We start from the raw sequence: 22,158 nt of genomic DNA, 5'->3' as shown, positions 1-22,158 counted from the left end.
GGATCGCTACTAGATTGATAGATAGGCTACATACAAGCCCCGCTTCTCTGCCAGTCAACTCACTCAACCATTTAACTAAAAAATAAATGGCGTGAGTTTAATTCATTTTATGTTAGAGACACGGACTATTGGATTTTTAAATCAAAGGTCTTATATTGAAATGAAGCCCATGCATTTCTTATTTAATTTGGCAAGAAACAGCAGCATGCCTTGAGAGAAAGAAAATACACACACTTAACACTCCATCGTTTTGGCAAAATATGAATAATCGAAATATCTAATCTGTTTAGTAGAGTCTACTGCTTTCATTTTGTATTTTCTGGCCCAATAACCAATATCAATATAATATTGAGGCATTTAAAAGAAATCAACGAAAAAGAAGTGTAAACCCAGACAGATTTTATTTTATTTTATAAATAAGGATCACAGAGATCATTTCTTAATTTCCTAATAACAGCCTATATTTATTGAGAATGCGTTGCATGTAAATACCACAATAATTGAATAAATACATATACTAATAGCTGAATCGCTTTTTAAATAACAGTCACCGGAAAACTTGCAGTCAAAAGAAATGGACAAATAAATAGGAACGAACCACACATCCGGATTTCTGAAGCAAAATCTTCATCCGTCCCACATCAATAATCATCATCTTCATCATCTTCACGGCGCTCAGGACCCACCTGCTGGGGGAAGAGCGAGGACAGTGCAGACCAACAACTCAAACAACTATAAGAATAATATTTAATACAAAAAAACACGGCTCCAGGATTCTGCCTCAAATTCCGCTACAAAGTGCGCATGCAGGCTTTGGAGAAAAATATGAGGAAAAAAATCCATCTGAAAGGAAATTTCACGTCCGCCAAAAAAAAAAGAAAAAAAGAAAAATTCTCGATCTGCAGCGTTCATTCACTTATGTGCGAGAGATGAGCAGACATCATCACCCAGCCTCTCTCTCTCTCTCTCTCTCTCTCTCTCTCTTGATCTCTCTCTCTCCCCCTCTCTCTCCATCTCCTTCCAATCCAGGGGGAAAGAAGTGCTGCATTTCCACTATATACCTTTGAACGCTCATTAGCACCTCATAATTACTTTACTAATTAAGATGACATGGTTATTAACAGGATGTGCGCTGTCATGACAGTCACCACTCCTCCTCGTTTCACCAAATAAGCCAACGACCTCGAGGCTCTGAGAATATAGAGCTACATCCCATTTAAAGATAGATGCAGCAGCTCAAAACGACGTGTTCATGGACCGGTGTACATATCTAAAATTGTATTTTATCTATATAAACTTTTTTTTTTAAACTCAAAATCAAGTTTGGTATTCGATTTTTTTTTTTTTAAATAAGGCAAGAGTTTATAGCTGTGTCAAACTGGTACTGACAGCGTATAGGATTTGAAAGTATCAGTGGAAAAAGAAAGATTATGAAAAAAACTTAATTGATATCTGGAATAGGAATAAGCTATTTAATGTTGATCCTTTACCATAGTGCTGGAGAGACTGGCATTTACTTAAGACGTAATTCACTTAAGGTCATTCAAATGTGTAGCCTATTTATTTTTTATTTTTTAAATGTCCCAATGTCTTTCCTGCCTGTTTCCTATCAACATGTTTACAGCATAGCCTTAACAGCACATGCATTTCTTTTTAGAAAAATCTTTTTAGTCTGTTTTTTTTTTAAAGAGCTATTCTCGAATTAAACTCAATTCAATGGTTGGGGGGCTTGAACTGTCTAAGATAAAGAAACAACTCCCTGATTGGCGAGGTACCGGAGCCGCTCAGGACTGACAGCCAATGGCAGCGCAGAAAGGTGAAGGGGTGGGAGGGGAGGGGTGAGGGGTAGAGAGAGAAAAAGGCGTCGAGTGTTTATTATAAAGGAGAAAATATTAATTCCCCCCTTTCGCTCGCTCGCCGTGGGCCCGTGACGTCATTGTAAGGAAGTCATTGTAGAGCAACAGTGGAGCGATTAGCCGCAATAAGGGGGAGAGCCTTGGTGATGTCGAGGAGTCAGCAGCCCGGTGTTATATCTCTCTATACAACTCAACTTTTAAACCACAAAAGTTCAACATCCAAAGACACAAAAAGCAACGCGGACTACTTTACCCAGACGCGCACTTCTTCTTTTTGCTTTTACGCATTTTCCCCCCTGAATGTAACATCTTTGGACTAAAGGCTACTTACTACCTGAGCCGCCTGTAAAACTGGAATTTTACTTCTCTAAGCGTTTTAATTGTCAACTCTATTCTATTTTTTCTTTAATTTGTTGTTTCTTCTTAATTTTGCTTTACATTTCTTCTGACGTGCATCGAGGGATCGTCTGCCGCACTGTTGTTATGAAGGCTTCTTCTCCTTCTCCTCTCCGCCTCTCTTAACATGGAAGCATCCAGCGGCTCGAGTTTTGGAATAGACACTATTTTATCCAGCAGCGCGTCTAATACTAACTGTGGTGGTGGGAATAACCCCGCGCTAATGAACGGAGACTTTCGGCTGGGCGACAGCTGCAGGAGCGCGGTGGATTTCCCCCGGAGCCCGTCTCCGTCATGCTCCTCGGAGATAGACACTGTGGGAACGGGCCCCTCGTCTCCCATCTCGGTCACCATGGAGCCGCAGCACGCCGCCGATGCGCATCTGGTGGCGGACAGCCTTCAGCAGCATCACCACCACCACCAGCACCACCATCACCCGCACAACAACCAGAGTTTAGCGTCGCTCGCCGGGGCTGGCTGCGCCCCGAGGTCCGCCACCTCCTCCTTCCTCATCAAAGACATTCTGGGCGACAGTAAACCGCTGGCCGCCTGCGCCCCGTACAGCACCAGCGTGTCCTCGCCCAAAGCAGCAGAAAGTGCCACGGCTCCGGACGGCTTCAGGCCCAAGATGGAGCAAGACGAAAACAGAAGCAAGTTGGACAGGAGAGACGACCTCCAGAGCGACATGAAATGCAACGGTAAGAGTATGCGACTATTATCATAACTTTAATAGACATCAATAGATATATTTCTATTGTATTTTAGCATCTATTCTCTGTTAGATTATTGTTATGTTATGTTATGTTCTTCAACAAGGTTCCTGCTAATAAACTAATATAATGTCTGCACTCAGATTTAGGCTGTTCGTATAAAAAATATTTAGTGCAGTTGAGTTGAATTATTATAGGCTGCAAAGATGCAAAATGTAGCCAAGCTAAATCTAATTCATCTAATTGCAACCAACATTTTAGAATTGACAGGCTTACAAGAGGCATAGGTTTCATTCCAACATTCAATTGAATTTTGAGCGTCAAACACTTCAATTATTATTTTGTGCCAATTGGTGCCTTTTCTGCACCAGTTTATGGCGGAAATGTCTATTTCTGTAAAAGGAAAAGACAGCATTAAGGTATGCCAGGTCACACAGATATAATGGAATATATAATGCAGTAAGGCATTCTGTATTCAAATATTTATTCTCATATTGGCCCAAACTTTATGCATATTCAAAACACATCACGTGTTTTGGGATGTTTTTTTAAATTACATTTTATTATTCATAGGAATCATGTACATCTAAACAACAAATCAATCAGACAAGGAGACCTTATTAAAGCATGACAAGCTGCAAAGTTTAAATCTACATCAAATCCCAAGCATGTACCACTTGTAAATATTGAAGGAGATATCTCCAGCATATGCCCCGAAATCTACACCTCCCTGAATAATTAGTACAATAAGAATGACAATACTAATTGTAAAGAATAATAAACAACAGCCTAAAAATAATACTATCAATGTTTGACTGTGTGATTCATTGTCTATAGCTGCCTTTTATTGGTCTAATAGATGAGAAAACAGATGTAAGCCTGCTGATTCTCCCTGTGCGCGCGGCCCTCCCTAGTGGGTCAATTAGAGAGATTATTGTTCTTCCTAGAGGGGGGATCACGGCGCACTGCAAAAACAGCTACAGATAGAGATGGATTGACATATTGATTTCTCGTTTTCCGTAAAAGAAAAAGAAGCAAAAAGAAAACTTGGGGTGACAAATACACACGAGTGTGTTTTTTTTTTCTTTTTTTTTTTTTTTTTTACATTTTTGCTTTTGTGCCACACGTGTCTCGAGTCCAATCACTGGAACGAGTTGGTGAAAGTTTTGAGTGCTAGACAATGGAGTAATGTCATGATTTCAGTATTGAAAGGGAGAATAAGTTAAAAAAAAATGTGGGGACAGTCTGAGTGAAGAAATGTATATATATTTGCATGGGCCCTGACCGTTTGCTCTGTGCTTAGGGACTAAAGAAGACGGAGACCGTGAGATCTCCAGCAGCCGAGACAGTCCGGCTATGCGCTCCAAAAAGCCCCGCAAAGCGCGCACCGCCTTCACCGACCACCAACTCAACCAGCTGGAGCGGAGCTTCGAGCGACAGAAATACCTCAGCGTGCAGGACCGCATGGACCTGGCCGCCGCGCTCAACCTGACCGACACACAAGTCAAGACCTGGTACCAAAACAGACGGTAGGTCAGCAATTATTAGTATCTACAAATAGGTTCAAACGAACACACACACTCGCACAAGCAAAGCAACAACAACACAAAATAAGGTCCTTAGGAGATTGAGATCAGTCATCAGAATTTAAACGCAGCTGGCATGTTTCACTATTTTAAAAAGGATGTGAACATATTACAGAGGTTCTTGCGTTTTTTATTGATTAAAACAAACCTTTGAGGACGCAACTTATTCTATGTACATTTATCATTGTTTATATATTAGTTTTATTTCAGTCGCTGAATAATATTGTCAGCCAGACAAGGTCTCTTTTCCCTTTGACTCGCCTGTATTTTAGCACTATAAACCCTTTTTATTATGTTATATATTATGTAGGCCTTTACTCGGTGCCAGCTCGTTGTGTGACTCCATACATACTTACAGGCAAAGCCTTTTCTAATCTGTGAATCGTTCTAGCGGTCTAAGGCCGTCGGTTTTCCTGCACGTGTGTTGGAGAGAGAAAAAAATGTTTCCTTATTTTATCGACGAAAAAATATCGAGACAAATTCCTTACATCGTGACAAACTCAAAATGATTGTCCTGGCGCATGTCCTGTCAAAATTTATTATATTTATAAATTTATAATAAATTTTACTTTTTTGGAGGAATAAATAAATAAATGAATACATATTTTCTAAAGAGGTACATTTTTGTTGAGAATTTATGCTTGCTTGCACGCGCTGTGTCACTTGTGCGTAATTGCTTACATTATATTTCAACAGTTAATTAATGCATGTATTTAAATGTTGGACATGTGTCACATGACATGTCACACTTTTCTGATCTTTATTTGTTGATGCACACTGCTGAAGAAATTTCATTTAAAAATGCAATTATACCCGCTGAACTCTGAAATCCTGTCACTTTATACCATCTATAAACTCTTCAAAACAAAAGTTGATTTGAAGACGTAATTATACATCTTATTTATTGTGTTATAGTAGCTTACAGGTGTGAGAAAAAGTGTGCTTTGATGAATTTAGACCAAAGCATATCATCAAAAAAGATCTCTCCATACATTCCGTTTCTCTCTCTTTGCCTAATTAAACCTTCACCATAAATTGGCGCCTGCATTAATTAGGCCTCTGCATACCAATTAAGCGGGCGTTTGGGGAATTAGCGAGAGAGAGAGAGAGCGTTGGTGCCTAGTGATTCAATAATTCATCTTCTTGTATTTTGATCTGATTTTTTTTCATCCATCCATTTCAGGACGAAGTGGAAGAGGCAAACGGCGGTGGGCCTGGAGCTTTTGGCTGAAGCAGGAAACTACTCGGCCTTACAGAGAATGTTCCCGTCACCATATTTCTACCACCCGAGTCTGCTGGGCACCGTGGACAGCACGACGGCAGCCGCGGCGGCCGCAGCCATGTATAGCAGCATGTACCGGACTCCCGCCGCCCCGCACCCCGGCCTACAGAGACCGCTGGTCCCCAGGGTGCTCATCCATGGCCTAGGGCCGGGGGGGCAGCCCGCACTAAACCCCCTGTCTAACGTCATGAACGGCCCGCGATAAAATCAAATAAAAGACTGCAAGAAAAAGTAACGCGAACTATATAAGACAAGAACACGACGATGGAGCCATGGTTCGTTGAACACGTGATGTGAGTAACTGCATCGGAACTCCACATTGCAGGACTTGTTCAGAAACAGAGACACATTTAAAGACATTTTACAGAGGTAAAGGAGGTATTTAATATAGGCCCCAAAGACTGTTCCGTCCAGGGCCCGAGACAACACACGAGGACTGAAGCTCATGTCTCATGATTGTTTGTTTGTTTGTCTTTTGTACAAATACACTTACATTAGCAAATAAACTTATAAAGTTTATTAGATGGAGAAGAACGGAATGAATAAAGAAGTAATGATACTAATTGAATTGTAGGCTTTTCTATGAAAAACTAAATACATTTTTCTTATGCAAAATGTCATACAAGATGCCAATAATCTAAAGGGTATTTATCAATTAAACATTATTGATTACAACCCGGGTATTATATCTTATCAACCTATTTCTTCATGGGTCATTTTTATAAAGCTATATTATAAAAATAGCCCAATTAAAATCGCTATTCTGTGGCTCCTACTTTATCAAGATAGTGTTAATATCTCAGTGTATTTTATTTTCAATTCAACCTTATTTCAGACACGCTGGTCCATATCAATATTTATGTTGACATTTTACCATAAATTATACTGTCGTCTAACGCACATAATCCCAGTTTAATTTTAGGATGACAGCATTTTTATGACATAACTGGATCAACGTAAATAATCGGTCATCTGAGCATATGGTCTTTAAATTGGGGAGGATATTTAATTTAGTATCATACTAGTGTTGACCGACTGGAGGTCAGATAATGTTTGCATATACGTATGGATGCTTAGCAGCAGCTGATTGGTGGCGGGCCCGGGCTGAATGCTTTGGGACGGCTCGGCTATAGTGGGAATGTGGCCTTAGCTTAGCAGCTGTTCCCTTGGAGCGCAGCAGACAATAAGCCTGAATGTTCTCAGCGTGAGCGAGCAGGCGCAGGATCAGCAGAAGAAGAAGGCTGCAAGAAAGAATGAAGAAGAAAAAAACCTGCTGATAATCTGCTCCTTCTCAATAACCAATAGCCGTTAGTGAACTTGTTTAAGGAAACAATCTCTAGTGACCTCATTCCACATTCGGTTATTTTCAGTGTCTTAAATACTCTTCGCTTTTTTATCTTTATTTTTTTTTGCAATTTTGCATCAAAAACGATTAGTTTTATTATTGTTTTATTTTTCTTAATTGTATTGATAAGCCTTGCGCGGTGCGTAACTGAGGTCCATCAGTGCCCATTGCGTCTGAGTGTTAGTCTGTGCTGAGGCGCTGCAGTGCAGCTCGAAGGAGCCAAACTAAACCAATAGAATGCCGGTCTGAAATGAAATGTTATGAAAATACTTAGTTTTGATTTAGCCTCGTATGAGCGCGCGCACCCTGGAGAATGTGTCGGGGGAGGCGCGTGGTGTGAATTAGCGCCTCGGGGCCCGTTTGTTTGGGTTTCTTCTCTTTGAACACATCGCTTATTACAGTCAGACACATTGACCTTCGCTGCTCTATATGAGACACGAGGAAGGCATCCAGACCTCCAGTTGAACATTTTAGTTAATTTTTCACTTTTTTCTAAAACATAATAATAACCCTTTAAAGTGTTCATGGTGAAAGCTGCTTTTGCGTTTTGGTTGCAAATCATTTAATTCCATTTATATGATCCTTGGCTACAACAACGCTGCATTCTAAAAGCTCGATCTGGGATTCAATTAGATAAATATAGATATCCTATATTAAAGCGGTTATGGCAGCCAAAAACACATGACAGCAGTGTCACTATGCCAGTATAAACGCACGCTTAAGTTGAACTGTTTCTTAACACTTTGCACACATGTTTGCTTGACATTCCCGCTGCTTTCACTATCTGCAGATCGCATCCATGTACAGCGCCTGTAAGGACGCACAATAGACCCATTACATGCGTTTTTCTCCCATTTACGCAAATTGCCAGGGCCACAATTATTATTGGCTCGAGTGTTACGCATCGCAATTATGGCGCTCTCCTCTTCATACAGTAGCCTTTCGTTCAGAGTAATTACACTAAACATGATATCCATTCTCATTCAATCTCACAGGGGTTATGGATAATAGAGCAACACCACATTACTGAAACGATTGCGAAGAAAACATATTTGGCCTATATCGCCTATGTTGAAAAATATTAGCCTACCATATTGACCCTACAGCGTCTGCATGCCCCATTATTGCAGCAGTGTATAGTGCCGACGCATGTTGTTCATATGCATGACTTCTACTACAGCATTATTTATTTATTGCACTCTGCGGGTGGGAGGGAGGGTTGGGGGCGCGCGGGCTGCTCCAATTCATTAATAATAGCCTAAGCCATATACAGCAGCACTGAATTAATAGGCTGCTGCCTGCTCATAGGCTGCTAATACTACCTGCTCGTATTGGCCGTTGCTGTAATCAGATTGTTGTGTGATTTCGTTTTAAGTGATCTCGCGAAGATGTATAGCCCGAAACAAAAGAGCGTTCGGTCACTTTAAAGTGGGCCACGGTGAGTGTGAGTTAAAGTGGCAGCATGCATGAGGCTTCCTGGCATCTTCTGCATTTGTTATGGACTCGGGCCAACGGCAGTATACGGATGTGACATTATTATTATATATATATTTATTTATTTCAATTTAATCCATGCTCGATTAAGTCAAAGGACCTTTTACCAAACTCCAAATGAGAGATGACATTTTTTTTTATGACCGATAAAATATAACACAACATATGGCAATCCTTTTACATTATTTTCCCGATAAAACATGCATATTCGATCATGTTATTATTATTCATTTTTGGACCATACAGCTCAGTGTGAATTCGCTGCCAAGGCCAAACGGAGTTTTTTTTTTTGGGGATGGGAGATGAGCAATCCATGAGAAAAAAAGAGAGAAAAACACAATCACTGGTGGAAGAAAAAAGGGCAGCAGACTTGAATAAAGAGGATTAGGCCTTACTTTTTTTTTTTTTTTTTTTTAACATGGCGCATATTATCCAGAACAGATGGGCTTTAGAGAGTCGTTTTCTTTTTCTTCTTCTTGCCTGAAGGAACCTCGTTGGGACTTTAATTGCCACTTTTTTCTTCCCAACTGATGTAATGGTGGGATATCTTTTTCATTACAATAATGAGGTAACACTTGCTCTCCTTGGCCTCTCATTATCACATCTCCTACATCACTCACTAAACACAAATTTAACCCCCCCCCCAAAAAAAAAATACTCTTCGTGCTAACTTCTCCAAGGCCTATGTCTTGTACACTATTAACCAACAGCTGCTGTCTACCTCCCTCCGCCCCCCCTCCCCCCCCCCCCCCACACACACACACACACACACACACACACACACACACACACACACACACACACACACACACACACAGCAGCAGTCCAGTTTCATTAAGACTCCCATGCTGCAGGAGAATTTGAAGCTCTTCTGCATAATTTAAGTTTGACCAGCTATGTGTTTACAAGGCATAGCACATTTTCGCGTTGTAAATAATAACTATGATTAAATACAAAATGAGGCCCCAGATGGACATAGTGGGGGTTAGGTAGGCATGATGTTTGCATCAGGTTCATGTAGGCCTATGGTCTGATCACAGTCCAAAATACATGATCGACATCTTGTTTTCCCCAATCTTCTTCACATAAAAAGCTAAATCTGAGTGTGGAGCATGTTGTTTGTGCTAGCATACATGTACTGTAACCAAAATCTGATGCTATAAGAGGTGCAGATAGATTTGAAGCGACGGTGGAAAATGAATAGGCTATACTTACTGTACTCCCATGGTGTCATCCAAAATTGCAATGGACATCTTTGTTTGCAACCTCTTCAATGTGTTTGGTGGAAGATATTAGAAGAGCAATGAGAGAATAAGGAACACTTAACGTGGGAAACCGTCTGTTTGTTTTAGCATTAATCAGTGATAATTTTACCATTCATGTAAATTCTAAAACACCTTCACTTATAATGCAGTAATAGACTTGTTCATGGAGGCATAAGGGGCCATATTTTCAAGCCATTACTTAAGCAACAGGAAAGGTTAAACATGTAACTGTATTGTTTTTATCTTTTAAGTATAGGAGCACTAAACTTGTTTGGAGATTTGACAACGTTTAAGCACATACAGTATTGTGATGAAATGGATTTGACTGTGGCATCTCTTGTCTTATGTGTTCACAGTAGATCCACTGAAGAATACCTTTAGAAAATAGCAGCCGATTCAATTGAAATGTGTTACGTTGTGATATCAGGGAGTCCATAAAAGTCTATAATCCACAACTTATTTAGTGTGTCATAAAGTGCACCAAGGTCAGGACTTTGCAACTAAAATACATACTGACAATAATTGTATGCAGTGAGTTGCCAGATCTCTCAGACCTGGCAACATGTTATTTCTAGTCCCCCCCTGTGGAGATAGAACAAAATCAGTGACATGGCTTAGTATTAGTAATCAGAAGGTGCCTCGTAGCTTCCACTCACTAACGATAGTCGTGAAGTTTGGTTGTTAAGAGCAGTGAGTAAGTAGCTAACCATGTGAGCAGACTCGTAAGCCATACACTCCCACCTTACGACTGAGCCTGAGACTATAGCACGGACATCTGAATGACACCATATCGCCGCGACATATCATAGTTTAAATGGCCTCATAATTTCAGCAAATCCAGCCAGTTTCCCCCCTCTCTCTTTCTCTCTCTCTCTCTCTCTGTCTCTCTCTCCCCTTTTTTTGTCAAGTGACAGGACAGCTGATGGCAGAGAAGCTCCGCTACCTTTCAAGTTTTCAAGCAGGCGCCGTCAAACCAGCGACCGCACAAACCAAGGGAAGGGAAGAAAAAAAAAAAAGTCTGTCAGCAGTGATGTCAAAAGCTTCAGTTTTTTACAGAGCAATTAGGGGCTTCATCACAGCGGAGCCATGTCAGGATTCATTACGGCTCGGCAACAGCTAATTGCTTCAAGGTTAAAGTAACAGATCTGACGGCATTATATTTTAAGTGACAGACTCAAATTTCTGCTGGTGTTTGGCAGAGCCACGACGCTGACATTAAGGGAGTGTGCCTGGGTGTGTGTGTGTGTGTGGGGGGAGGGGGGGGAGCAATTGAAATTACCGCACATTAGGATTGTGATGGGTGGGTTACAGTCACAGTAACTCTCTTTGGAACATATACATAGGGGACTGGTGTTTGGGTCCACCTCTCAAACAAACAATGGTACATGTACTTTGGGCACGCATCCTTTCAAGTATCCATTCTGGAAATGTCTGTTTGGCCCCTCATGACTGGTATGGAGGATTGAACCAATAAGTGTAACTAAAGGAAAACAGAATTTGTTTTGTTAGAACATGTCTAAAGTCCTCAAGACTTGACCCGTTTGTGGTAGCCTATCAATGAGAGCCGCACTGGTGCCAGACCCATCTTTTCTCATAACATCCTGACTGAAGCAATATCACCTTGAAATAATGTTGAGTGATTAATATCTCACAAACACTTTTAAATGCTAAGATACAAGTCAACAATTATCTAGAGCTCTATAGTCTGGCGACCACTTGTGGGGTGTACTTTAAAAGTGTTAAAAAATGACATATTAGCTTTCATGTTGATACGGCTATTGTATTAAAGGTAAGACCGAAACCGGCAGATATATAATCAGGGCCTATCAGAGCAGACTTGGGCATTTTGAAAGGCGCGGCTTAAAAGACTCTTAAAAGTCTCTAAAACAGAACGTTTTAGACATAGGCTGAAAAGAGGAGATTCAGCAATGGCACTGTGATAAATATAAAGGGTAAATGGAAACTACACCATGAAAAAAGCTTTTAGTAGAAACCTAAATTACAATTTTTGAACCTGAAAACGACCCTGATATGTGACCTTTAAGAAACATTCACCTCTTTACGCATCAACCCGATCTGGAGCTACATCGGCATTCATTGGGAAGTCCAATATCCCCTCTCCTTTTTGCTCTATTTCTGGTCTCCACCAGCTCCTGGGGGAAATAGCTGCCTCTTTAGCGGCTACATGCTCCATTATGTTCACCAGCTAGAAGCTAACGTAGCCTCGTCATCCTAACATTTATAGCAGAGCATCAGGTATACTATGCTGTTGTTTTAACAGCCTTCTCACTGACACAATCTCAACAATGAAATGAAATTCGCTAATAAATGCTGCACGACTGAGAGTATAATACTAAGAATACTAAGCAGTGGAGAGCTATTATATATTTATATATATATATATATATATATATATATATATATATATATATATATATATATATATATAAGCTATAGCACCCTTGTATTTAGACCTGTTCATAACTTAATGACCCAATTCAAGAGAGAGATCAAACTTGTATTTGAGCAAAATAAATAATAGACCGGGCGAATGCGTTCTAGAGAGAAGCTGCGTGGGGTCATCTCTTTCAAATGAGCATTTGTATACCCTTGGCTTCGGTCTCCTCCGTAGTAGAGTAGAATATACCTGATCCTTTTGAACTGCTTGTTTGTTTAACCGCTGCTGGGGGGAATGGAGAATCCCCCAAGGTGTGAGTAAGTGTTGATCTAAGGTTGGATTTGAAATGGCCCTAATGAGGAACTCTTTGGATAATTAGCGGTAGCTATAGTGGAATGCTTGTGGATCGTTGGAGGGGCTTTCGCCACCCCGGTACGAGCCCGAGACGGCGGGGAAGAGGAGGGTGGATGATGAAAGAAGAGAAAGAGATCAGGGTTAATGAAAAATTAGCATGTCAAGTTAGTCCCTATATGCCTCCTGTGTTTCCTCCTTTTGTTCTTCTTCAGATGCTTTTATTGTTGATGTAATGGAACAATTAGCGGCCTGGTTCATTGCAGGGATACGCTGCTGTGGTAATTAAAGAGCCAGTGATGGTGTCTGTCTGTCTGTCTGTCTGTCTGGTGGAGATGGCACTGGGGCCTATGGGGAGAAAAAAAAGGCCTGTCCCCCGCCTGTGCCCGTTTGGCAAGTCAGTGGCTCGACCACAAACAAGAGCTGTGAGAGCGCAGTTCAGACAAGCATACAACAAGCTTGGACTGGTCTGGACTAAAACCACCAGTAATTGTGCCTTTTCATAATGTTCACGGTCAATCCGTCGTGTGTGTGTGTGTGTGTGTGTGTGTGTGTGAGAAAGAGTGTGTATGATTGCATGTGTAAAGCAGACACATACTGTAGCTATGCCCAGTGTGAGTAGATATTATAAGGTCTTTTATAAGATAACTATTGTTTGTCATTATTCAAGCAAGCACCACGTCTCTGACAGCTCAACAGTGATACATTTGTAATCAAGCTGAAAAGACAGAGACAATGGGATCTGTCCTATAAGTATTGTTTAACAGACACTGTGTAAATAACAATCACTGTCATGTTGTAATTGTAAATAGTATCTACAGAAGCGACAGGGAGCCGGATGTTCTTTCTTTCAGTAATGGCAAAGCCCAGAATAATGTTGTTAACCTCATTTCATATCGCATTGTTTGTTTTTGTTTTGAATCACAAGAATAAGCAGCCAGCGTGCGCTTCCTGGGGGGGTTGGGTGTGTGTTGTGGCACAGTTAATTACATTTTTAAATTAAAAGGCTGTTTCCAGATCAGCTGAGGAGAAGAGTGACATTGAGAGCAACAACCGGGGTGTGATGAGAAGGACTGAGAGGAGTTTACAAGTACCTTTCCACGTGCATGCACAGGCCTGCAGAGTGCCGAATGTGATTAAGAGCTGGCGCTGCTAAGCACTGTCTCACCCAGCGCGCCTCAAGGCCCAAGATGCAATGTGATTGGGCCACACTCTTCCACATCTATCACAAGCGTCAATCGTCTTCTTGCAAGAATTGGAATGAGTTAATTTGCAACACTTTGCGTAAGCAGACATATGTCTCCGAATCTCATACACAAGTGGTGAGAAACCCCGGACGTGTGTGTGTGTGTGTGTGTGTGTGTGTGTGCGTGTGTGTGCGTGTGTGTGTGTGTGTGTGTGCGTAAAAAATTAGAATTGCTAAAACGGTTGCTAAATGGACAAGGAAGGATCAGATCACCAATGGAAGTCAGAATGGTATATCCTGTGACAATGGTTCTGATTTTTCACTGGCAGATGGAAATAAACCAAGCTTTTTTTCGGGGGGACTAAACTGGTCTTTTTCTGCATTAACTATGGGTATGGGCTTTTTTTATAAGGTTATTTTTCCCCATAGCCACACAAAGCAGCAACCCCCCTAGTTGAAGCGATTTGCTGTTCACAATGCCTCAGCTTAACCAGCTAGGTCAGGTCAAGTTGACTCAGACAATAGGGACTTTAGTGTCTCACCCACAGCACACAGTGTCGCAGAAACAAAGCAGCAGCTCGCTGCAAGTGGAGCAAACATTTCATGAAGTCGCAGCCTCAGTCTATAAATGTCCAGTCTAATCTGGGAATTCTCACTGAGCAGACCTTTCATCCATTTCTGGAATTAGATTTAAATTCTATATTCTGCAAAATAGTTTATGTGCTTGGTATGCGATCCCTTTTTATTTTGATGCACGCTCTAATAGAAAAAGTATTTTCAAGCTTGTTCATTTGACTGCATATTTCTATGGCCATGTTTGCCAAAGGAAAATGCTAAATTACAAAAAGGATACAGTTGTCTGATAATTCCAAATGATCGTTAAAGAAAACCATAGTATAGTGATTTATTGTTGTGTGTTACAAAATGATCCATCCAAACTGGAATTAAAGATGGACAAAAAGTCTAATATGATTTATAAGTTTTTTTTTTTAAAGGAGTTGTTGTCTCTTGATACTGATTTCAACCATAACAACCAGTCCCAATAATCAAAAAGCGTGCATCTGAAGATAGTAAAATAAGGAACAATTACTTAATTAATGCATTGATAGCCAACAATTTAAATAATCTATTCATTGTGAGAAAGTACGGTTTTAAAAAAAATAACCCAGATGTTCCTGGGTCTTTTTGTTGTCTTTAATGAAAATAAACTGAATACTTTGGGTTTGTAGAATCTTGGCAGAAGAAAAACAAATATTAATTCCAATCAAGAAACTATTCATTTTATGAATTAAAAAAAATTACAATAATTGTTAGTTGCAGCCGTAAAAATAGAGTTAACTACACAGACAGATATACTGTTAATATACATATTAATCGTATGTCCTTAATGCTTGTCAGTACATATACAGAATGTGGGGTTTGCCGTTCATTGTCCCTGATCCACTCCTCTGAAATGACTGTGTATAGTAAAGAGACTAGAGAGAGGCCCAATTAGATCAGAACATATGTGTGATAATTGGGAGATAATTGCATGGTGTTCACAATTCTCATCTTAAGACCCGGCAGCAAAGTCGTCTCCACTCAGCTGCGCTATGAAAAATACATCTCGGCAAAGCCAGCCTCTGGTTATCATTAGCTATGATATCAGGTATAAAAAAACACTCACAGTCATACTACCATGCCTGAATGCAGATAGTCAAAGACTCTTCCCCTGAATACATCACAGTCTCAGGGCTGTATACATTGTCCGTACTTTATGGATGGTGCACATCAACACAGACAGGGAATTCATATATACAAAGGTCTTCTGCCAGCAGCGTACATACATACACAATGGCTGCATACGGCGGGGGAGACGAACATCTGATTTGTCACATTTTGAAACGCTAATGTTTAAACCAAAAGGAAGAGCACACAGTAATGCGTTCATTCATCTGCATAAACACCACCTGTCCCCGGCACAGACAACTCCTCAAGCAGCCAAAGTTTAGTGGCAGGCAGCCTTGTGTGTGTGTGTGTGTGTGTGTGTGTGTGTGTGTGTGTGTGTGTGTGTGTGTGTGTGTGTGTGTGTGTGTGTGTGTGTGTGTGTGTGTGTGTGTGTGTGTGTGTGTGTGTGTGTGTGTGTGTGTGTGTGTGTGTGTGTGTGTGTGTGTGTGTGTGTGTGCCAATCAGTTGGGGGCCCCAGCTGTGGTTCCACCCAACCCGTAGCGTTTTTTAAAGTGTCAGAATGCGGCGCTCTGAGTGCTGTTGGTTTGGTGCTAGAGAGAGAGACACACAGAGAGAGATAGAGAGACACACAGAGAGAGAGGTAGAGAGAGAGAGAGAAGACTTTCATTTCATGTCATCCGCCAGCCAGACGAATAGGCGACACGATAACAAAAAGAAAAACAGGCTATTTGCTATCATGGATTGACATCCAAAGGTAATTTATGCTGGCCCCTTTATTTACTCACGCAAGCCTCCGTATACACACAGCGAGAGTTGTTCTTGAAGGCTAATTTGGAGCACATTTGGCATATCGCCGGGCCCTCTCTCCTTAAGAGTTTCCATCATTTGTCTGCGGCTTGAGCACTATAGTCTTATCAAAATCCAGAACAGCATTGATCACCTCAGCGTTTTTTTTATTTTATTTTTTGTATTGTTATCATCATCCCTGGAACAGATCCTTAGTGCCAAAGCTTTTGTTTGTTTGTTTTCCCTGTTGTTATTTTTTTTTTTCTCCTACTAGAACAATACTGTCAGCTGCTGTCTTCTTGACTCCTTTCCAAAAGTGGAATATATATGGCATGTTCCTCAAATCCTATCTGTAATGAAAAGGAAAGCTTGCCTCACTGACACCTCTTCAAGCTGCATGGGAGGGGACAAAAGCTTGTAGTTTTGTTTTGATGGTTAAAGAGGGGATGGCATCTGGCATCGTAATTATTTGAATAAATTACCGTGGAGCGCTGATAAATGAAACCGAAGCGCTGTCAGATCTTGATCAGATTCTATTTTTTCACCCTCTTTCCTCCGCACACTTCCTTTAGAAAATACAGTACAACCACAGTTCTTAGAAGCCTGTTTTTGTTTTAATTATATGTCATCTGCTCCCTTTGACTGCAATATTTTTTTTTCATTCAGTAATTGCAACTCAATTATGTATTGTGCTTTTGATAAATGTAATACGGCCAGCGGAAATTGTTTTTCTTTCTTTTTCTTATTACTTAAGGGTTAGGGTATTATTTTTTTTTCTCTACAATTGTAGTAAAGTTAATGGTCACTTCTTTCAAGTAGTCCACTTTCAAGAGAAGCTTTTAGAGGTAGAATTGTGGGTAAAAGTCGACTGTCACCACCAAAATCATATGACTGATCCCGCCAGGAAGAAAGGAGCCAATTAGAGATCATTGGGCAAAGAAGCTTTGGATTGCTTTCACTCTGGTCTTATTTGGTCTTTTGTTGACCTCCGCTGAGAGCAAAGGCGGATTCTCTGACAAACACACTGCTCTTTCATCTAGCATTGTGAGAGACACAAGTGCCTGTGTCCTCCAAGCACTTTAATCAACTTAATGCAACTGATACATGCCTGTTGTTATGAGGCCTCTGGTTCGCATTCAGAGTGGGGACCGCAGATGGCCCCATGCTACCGAGGCTTTTTGCGCAGACCTTGGTGCCCAACAACAAGTGCTGCATGTGGGTGAGAGATGTAGGCAAGGGGAAGATATGGGGGTCAGGGGGAACATGCAGACAACACTCAGACAACCTGTCTGCTTGGCCAGGCCATGCTGGTTCTCCTCTCCTCTTTCTTCCCATATCCACGTCTCTTTACAAGGGGGCTACACACACTGCACATCTGATATGAAATGTGGGTGATGGACCTTTGTGTAGTTCAAAAGGTTCCTACCTCTTTATTCCTAAGTCCCTTTGTGGATCCTTAGGCCTTGAAATATGTATAACTGTCCTTTTCATTCCAGCCATCTGAGAAGGGGAGAGAAAGGGGGGGAATCAAAGGCAAAAGTTTCTGAGAGAATCAGTTTGAAATAGAGTGTCCGTACGGTGTCATCTTTTCTTAACCTATAGCTAGTGATAGCACATAGCCCATTCGTCACCTCCAGAAACATGAACATCCACTATATAGACCGAGCCAAAGCATCACTGATCACTGAGGCAATACCAAACTACATTAGCATGTGTTTCAGACGTGTAGCTGTACACAGTATATGTTTTTATTAGGTACATTTTTGCTATGTGTTGATATTCAATTAGGTAAAAAGGCATTGAACAGTCGTTTATTGTGCATGTTGTTAAGATGTTGAACCCTGCTTCCATCCATTAACAATCCAGAAAATTTGGCCCAGCAACATTGTTACAGTTGGTACTGACTAGCTGATTCGCTCATTGACTGATTAACATCCATTCTTTTATCCTTATTTTTTTTACAGTTATTTCTTAATTACTTTTTATTTTGATTCCACTTGGTTAACGATCTATAGCTTTAACAACCAAACCACTAAATAAAGCTTTTTTGATAAATAAATGATCAATTATTTGTGTTGGTTGCTTTCATCTTCACTACACTGGCATTGCCGAAGCTGAAAAATGCCATTGAACTCCAGGAAACAATTTCCAAGCGTTGGAAACTGGAAAGATGTGTGCTCCTCTACATTACTTTCTAATAAGAAATGACATGGAATGGGAGATCATGGTGGTTTTAACCAAGGCCCCTAAAATAACCTTGAAAACATGATGTGTTAGTAGAGATAAAATTGACTTTCACAGCACAAAACCATGCCCATGCTATTTTTTTTAAATGCGTATCTGAATTCCACTGAAAACATTCATGTGAATATCTAATGGCTTTAAAGCGAATACAGACCTTTGTGTAAAGACGTCACCTGTGTTTGGTGATACAAATTGGTTTATGGAATGAGCAGATTTCAGAAGGTGTTTCTATTCATTTTCACACTGAATCGCACAACATTCAACCAACATGTGTGAAACAAAAGTTTGTGAGCCAAAATGGATTGTGCCGTCACCAAGAAATGATTCATATTGCACAAGTTTTAATAGTGCTAATGTGTCAGCTAATAGCCACGTGTCAAGCAATAGTCAGAAGACAGTGAAGTATCAAAACATCGCTTCGATGCATATGCGTGTAAATACCTCAAGACAATGGCTGCAGCTATTCATAATTTATTCGGCAAATAAAGTCTCCATCAGTGTTTGTGAGCCTTTTAGATAGAAACAGAAAATCTGATCAGATCGAACGTAAATACTTGAAACAATGTTAATGAACGTATACTCTTGAGTGATTGGAAAAATTAAAAAAATGACCCAGCTCTGTACATTGACATAGAAAAAAACCTTAATGTAAGTCAGATAACGTGCTTAAGATGTGAATGGTTAAGAAATGGGAATTGTCTGATGATGATACCTGTGTCTCTTGTCTGCTGTACGTTGGAGATTTAATTAAGTAGTGCAGGAGGCTTACGAAAGGACAGAGAGAGAGAGACAGACAGCCCTCCAAGGCATGACATTGTTTTTGACTTGGCAAAGTGCTGAGCTCAACAGCAGACCACTAACAAGGAGACAATCACCCCTGAAGGAAGGGTGCATACACAGAATGGCAGGAGGACATCTCTTTTAAAGGCAAAGTGCTAAGCACTCACCCTTCCAAAACTGCTGTGGTTAACTCCTCAGTCAGAACAAAGGTCTACTGGACAACCATTTCTCTCCCGCTTCATTTTATATTATTTGCACTGCGGTTCAGCGCCGACATCAACATTAAGATTTTTCTCTTGGATATCAATAATTTAGCTTCAGCTTGGGAGTTCATTTTCAAAGCACTCAGTCAGATGAAGAAAAAGTCTATCAACTCGGCTTTTATCTAAACACTGAGAACAAACCAATCTGAGGCATTGATGTTATTGCTCTGCTTTGTTGTCTGAATTGGAGCGTTGATCCCCGAGACACAGTGGAGGTTTTGTTTTTTATCTTTGGATTAAGGAAGGCATAGGTCTTTTTTAGATTGGGTATGGTGCTCTCACAGGGGTCAAATAACAGATTAATAGGTCCAGTAATGAGCTCCCTGGAGTGGCCACAGTCTCTACCCACTTCCCTAACCCTCCATTATGTCCTTTTATGATGGATGGTGGCAAACATCATTCACACATCTCAAAGAGAAATGACTAGCGTGCCATTTGTGTGAAGGAGAAACATCAGCCGTGGTGATGTATTGTTGTGGTGTGATGTTCTCTTTTGTATCTTTGTTTGTCATCCATGCTGAACTGTCACTGCTGTCTCCTTCTGTTTGCTCTCCTCACAGCAACGGGGATGTTAACAACACATCGTGCTGGCTTTCTTGGAGGGGCTTAAAGGAACTTGGGTTTTTAGATCTGGGGAATTGGCCTATACTTTGATCCAATCACGGCCTACATGCAGACCACGCACTCAAAGATATGAATGACAAAAGACCAAAGCTAAATCTGCACAGACCAGTAGGAGATGGTTTTGAGACAATTGAATCTCCCAGGATATAGTGATGGTGAATACAGTTTTCTTACTATTCAAGTTCACCTATTAAGCAAAATGCACATGTTCATGGTCTTTCAACATTAATATGGGTCCCCGATTAAAGACTAAAGACCTTTCTCAAAAGTCAAATTACTCTCCCCTTATGACATTATGACGTCATAAGGGAGGGAGCCAACCCCCCTCCCCCATCCAAAGGTCCCATTTTTACATTTCTCGCTTTCCACAACATCTATTAGAGGTTGGCAACATCTCATATGATATCACAACATCTGGTTGAAGCCCAATTCCAAGTAATACCGGGGCTAAAAGCACAGACACCAATATCAGAACGGATACTTGTATCATTAAAGCAGCTAATTAATCTTTTTAGACTTAAATGAACCATTGATAAGCTTCCGAGTCCATTTTTATTTATTCGCCAAATATCAGGCATTACTTTTTAAGATTCTCTGTTAAAAACGTAAATATAAAGTCCGTAACTTTTTCATATACATGTATGTCTGTTACATTCAAGCCATTTACAAATTTGATTAAGCCTATCAGCTCCACAGAACTCTCTCTGTAATTCTCAGTATGGCTGCGTTTACAAACTGGTGTCACCCTCTGAAACTGGCGCAGGACCTCAGAAAAATCCCAAGAAGAGCCCAAGAAATGTTTCTGTTGTTGATTCTACTGCTAAGAAAAAACCTGGACGTACACGAAAGGTTTACCTCGTGTAGATGCACCGATCTCAATGGGACAACAGAAGTTACGCTCTATAGCTTGAATGACACGCAAAACACAAAACAGTTGTTAATGGTATTTAAGTACATTGTTTACTGTGTGAATTATTTGAACTAATGATCGATTTGGGTATGGATCCTATTATTGCTAGTATTGACACCAAAAACACATTTGAACTCCACACCCTTATTTCCTTCTCCTTTGGAACTGAACATTGGCACTGTAAAACGCAAGGTGCCTAAGCATCCAATTTTAGATGTCATTTGCAGGGATAGTGGGCGGTATGTCCGCTTCAAGGCTGTGTTTATGCTCCCCTTCGCTATATAGCAGAGTCATTCAATTGGGCTGTTATCGGATGGCTAAATTGGGCTAAAAAAAGTCACAGTTTTAATTGTACCACTAAAGTGAATCAGGAAACGTTATTTCTCCATGTTCTGCTATGCTCGTTCATTAAAGCCAACTGGAAAGGCGGAAAAATGTTGCCAAAGAAAAAAACCCAATTTCACACCTACCAGCTAAATCTCAATTTGTGGTCAGCCCATGCTCTCAATTGCTGAATCTTTTGATGAGCAGCGGCGGGGGCATGTTAAAAAAAAAGTCCTTAACAGTGTCGGGCCTTGTCATCTTGTGACTGTGGTTAAGAAGTGTCGGGGAGCGCCGCATAATCAGCTGCCAGAGAGGAGCGTCTCCCCCTGGTCAGAGATCTGTGTCCACCATCATTAACTGACCTTACATGTGTAGGGAAGCACCACAGGGGTTAAGGACAGACAGTATGTATTCACAGGAGACGGATCTAGGGGAGGTGATTACTTTATGCTACACCATGTCGCGATGCTAATGACCTCTGTGCTCTTGCATTAATGGCCTTTGCTGTCACATTATCGTGTGGCAGAGGTGTATGAAAAGGGTCCTCACCTCTCTCAGACAGTTTAATCAGAGCGAGCTACTACTGCTTAGTGCTTCGAACAAGGGTTTGGATAATTAGGGAACGAACAACTTTGTGTCAGGAGGGAATGTTTGTCTGCCGTTTCCTTTTGGACCAGGGACTTGGAAAGG

At 40.8% G+C, this 22,158-nt stretch overlaps 1 protein-coding gene across 1 annotated transcript; it reads left to right on the top strand.

Annotated features, from left to right (window-relative positions):
• Positions 1-2,379: 2,379 nt before the first annotated feature.
• barhl2 (BarH-like homeobox 2) lies at positions 2,380-6,035 on the top strand (the record flags this gene model as incomplete). Its single annotated transcript, XM_080032867.1, has 3 exons — positions 2,380-2,950; positions 4,266-4,491; positions 5,732-6,035. 3 exons carry the CDS (start codon positions 2,380-2,382, stop codon positions 6,033-6,035), a joined length of 1,101 nt encoding a protein of 366 aa, XP_079888993.1.
• Between the last annotated feature and the right edge of the window lie 16,123 nt (positions 6,036-22,158).

Source organism: Ammodytes marinus (assembly GCF_949987685.1).
Source record: "Ammodytes marinus genome assembly, chromosome: 8".
Classification (NCBI taxonomy): domain Eukaryota; kingdom Metazoa; phylum Chordata; class Actinopteri; order Uranoscopiformes; family Ammodytidae; genus Ammodytes; species Ammodytes marinus.
The sequence above is the reverse complement of the archived record's forward strand: the minus strand, read 5'-3'. Positions and strand labels throughout refer to the sequence as shown.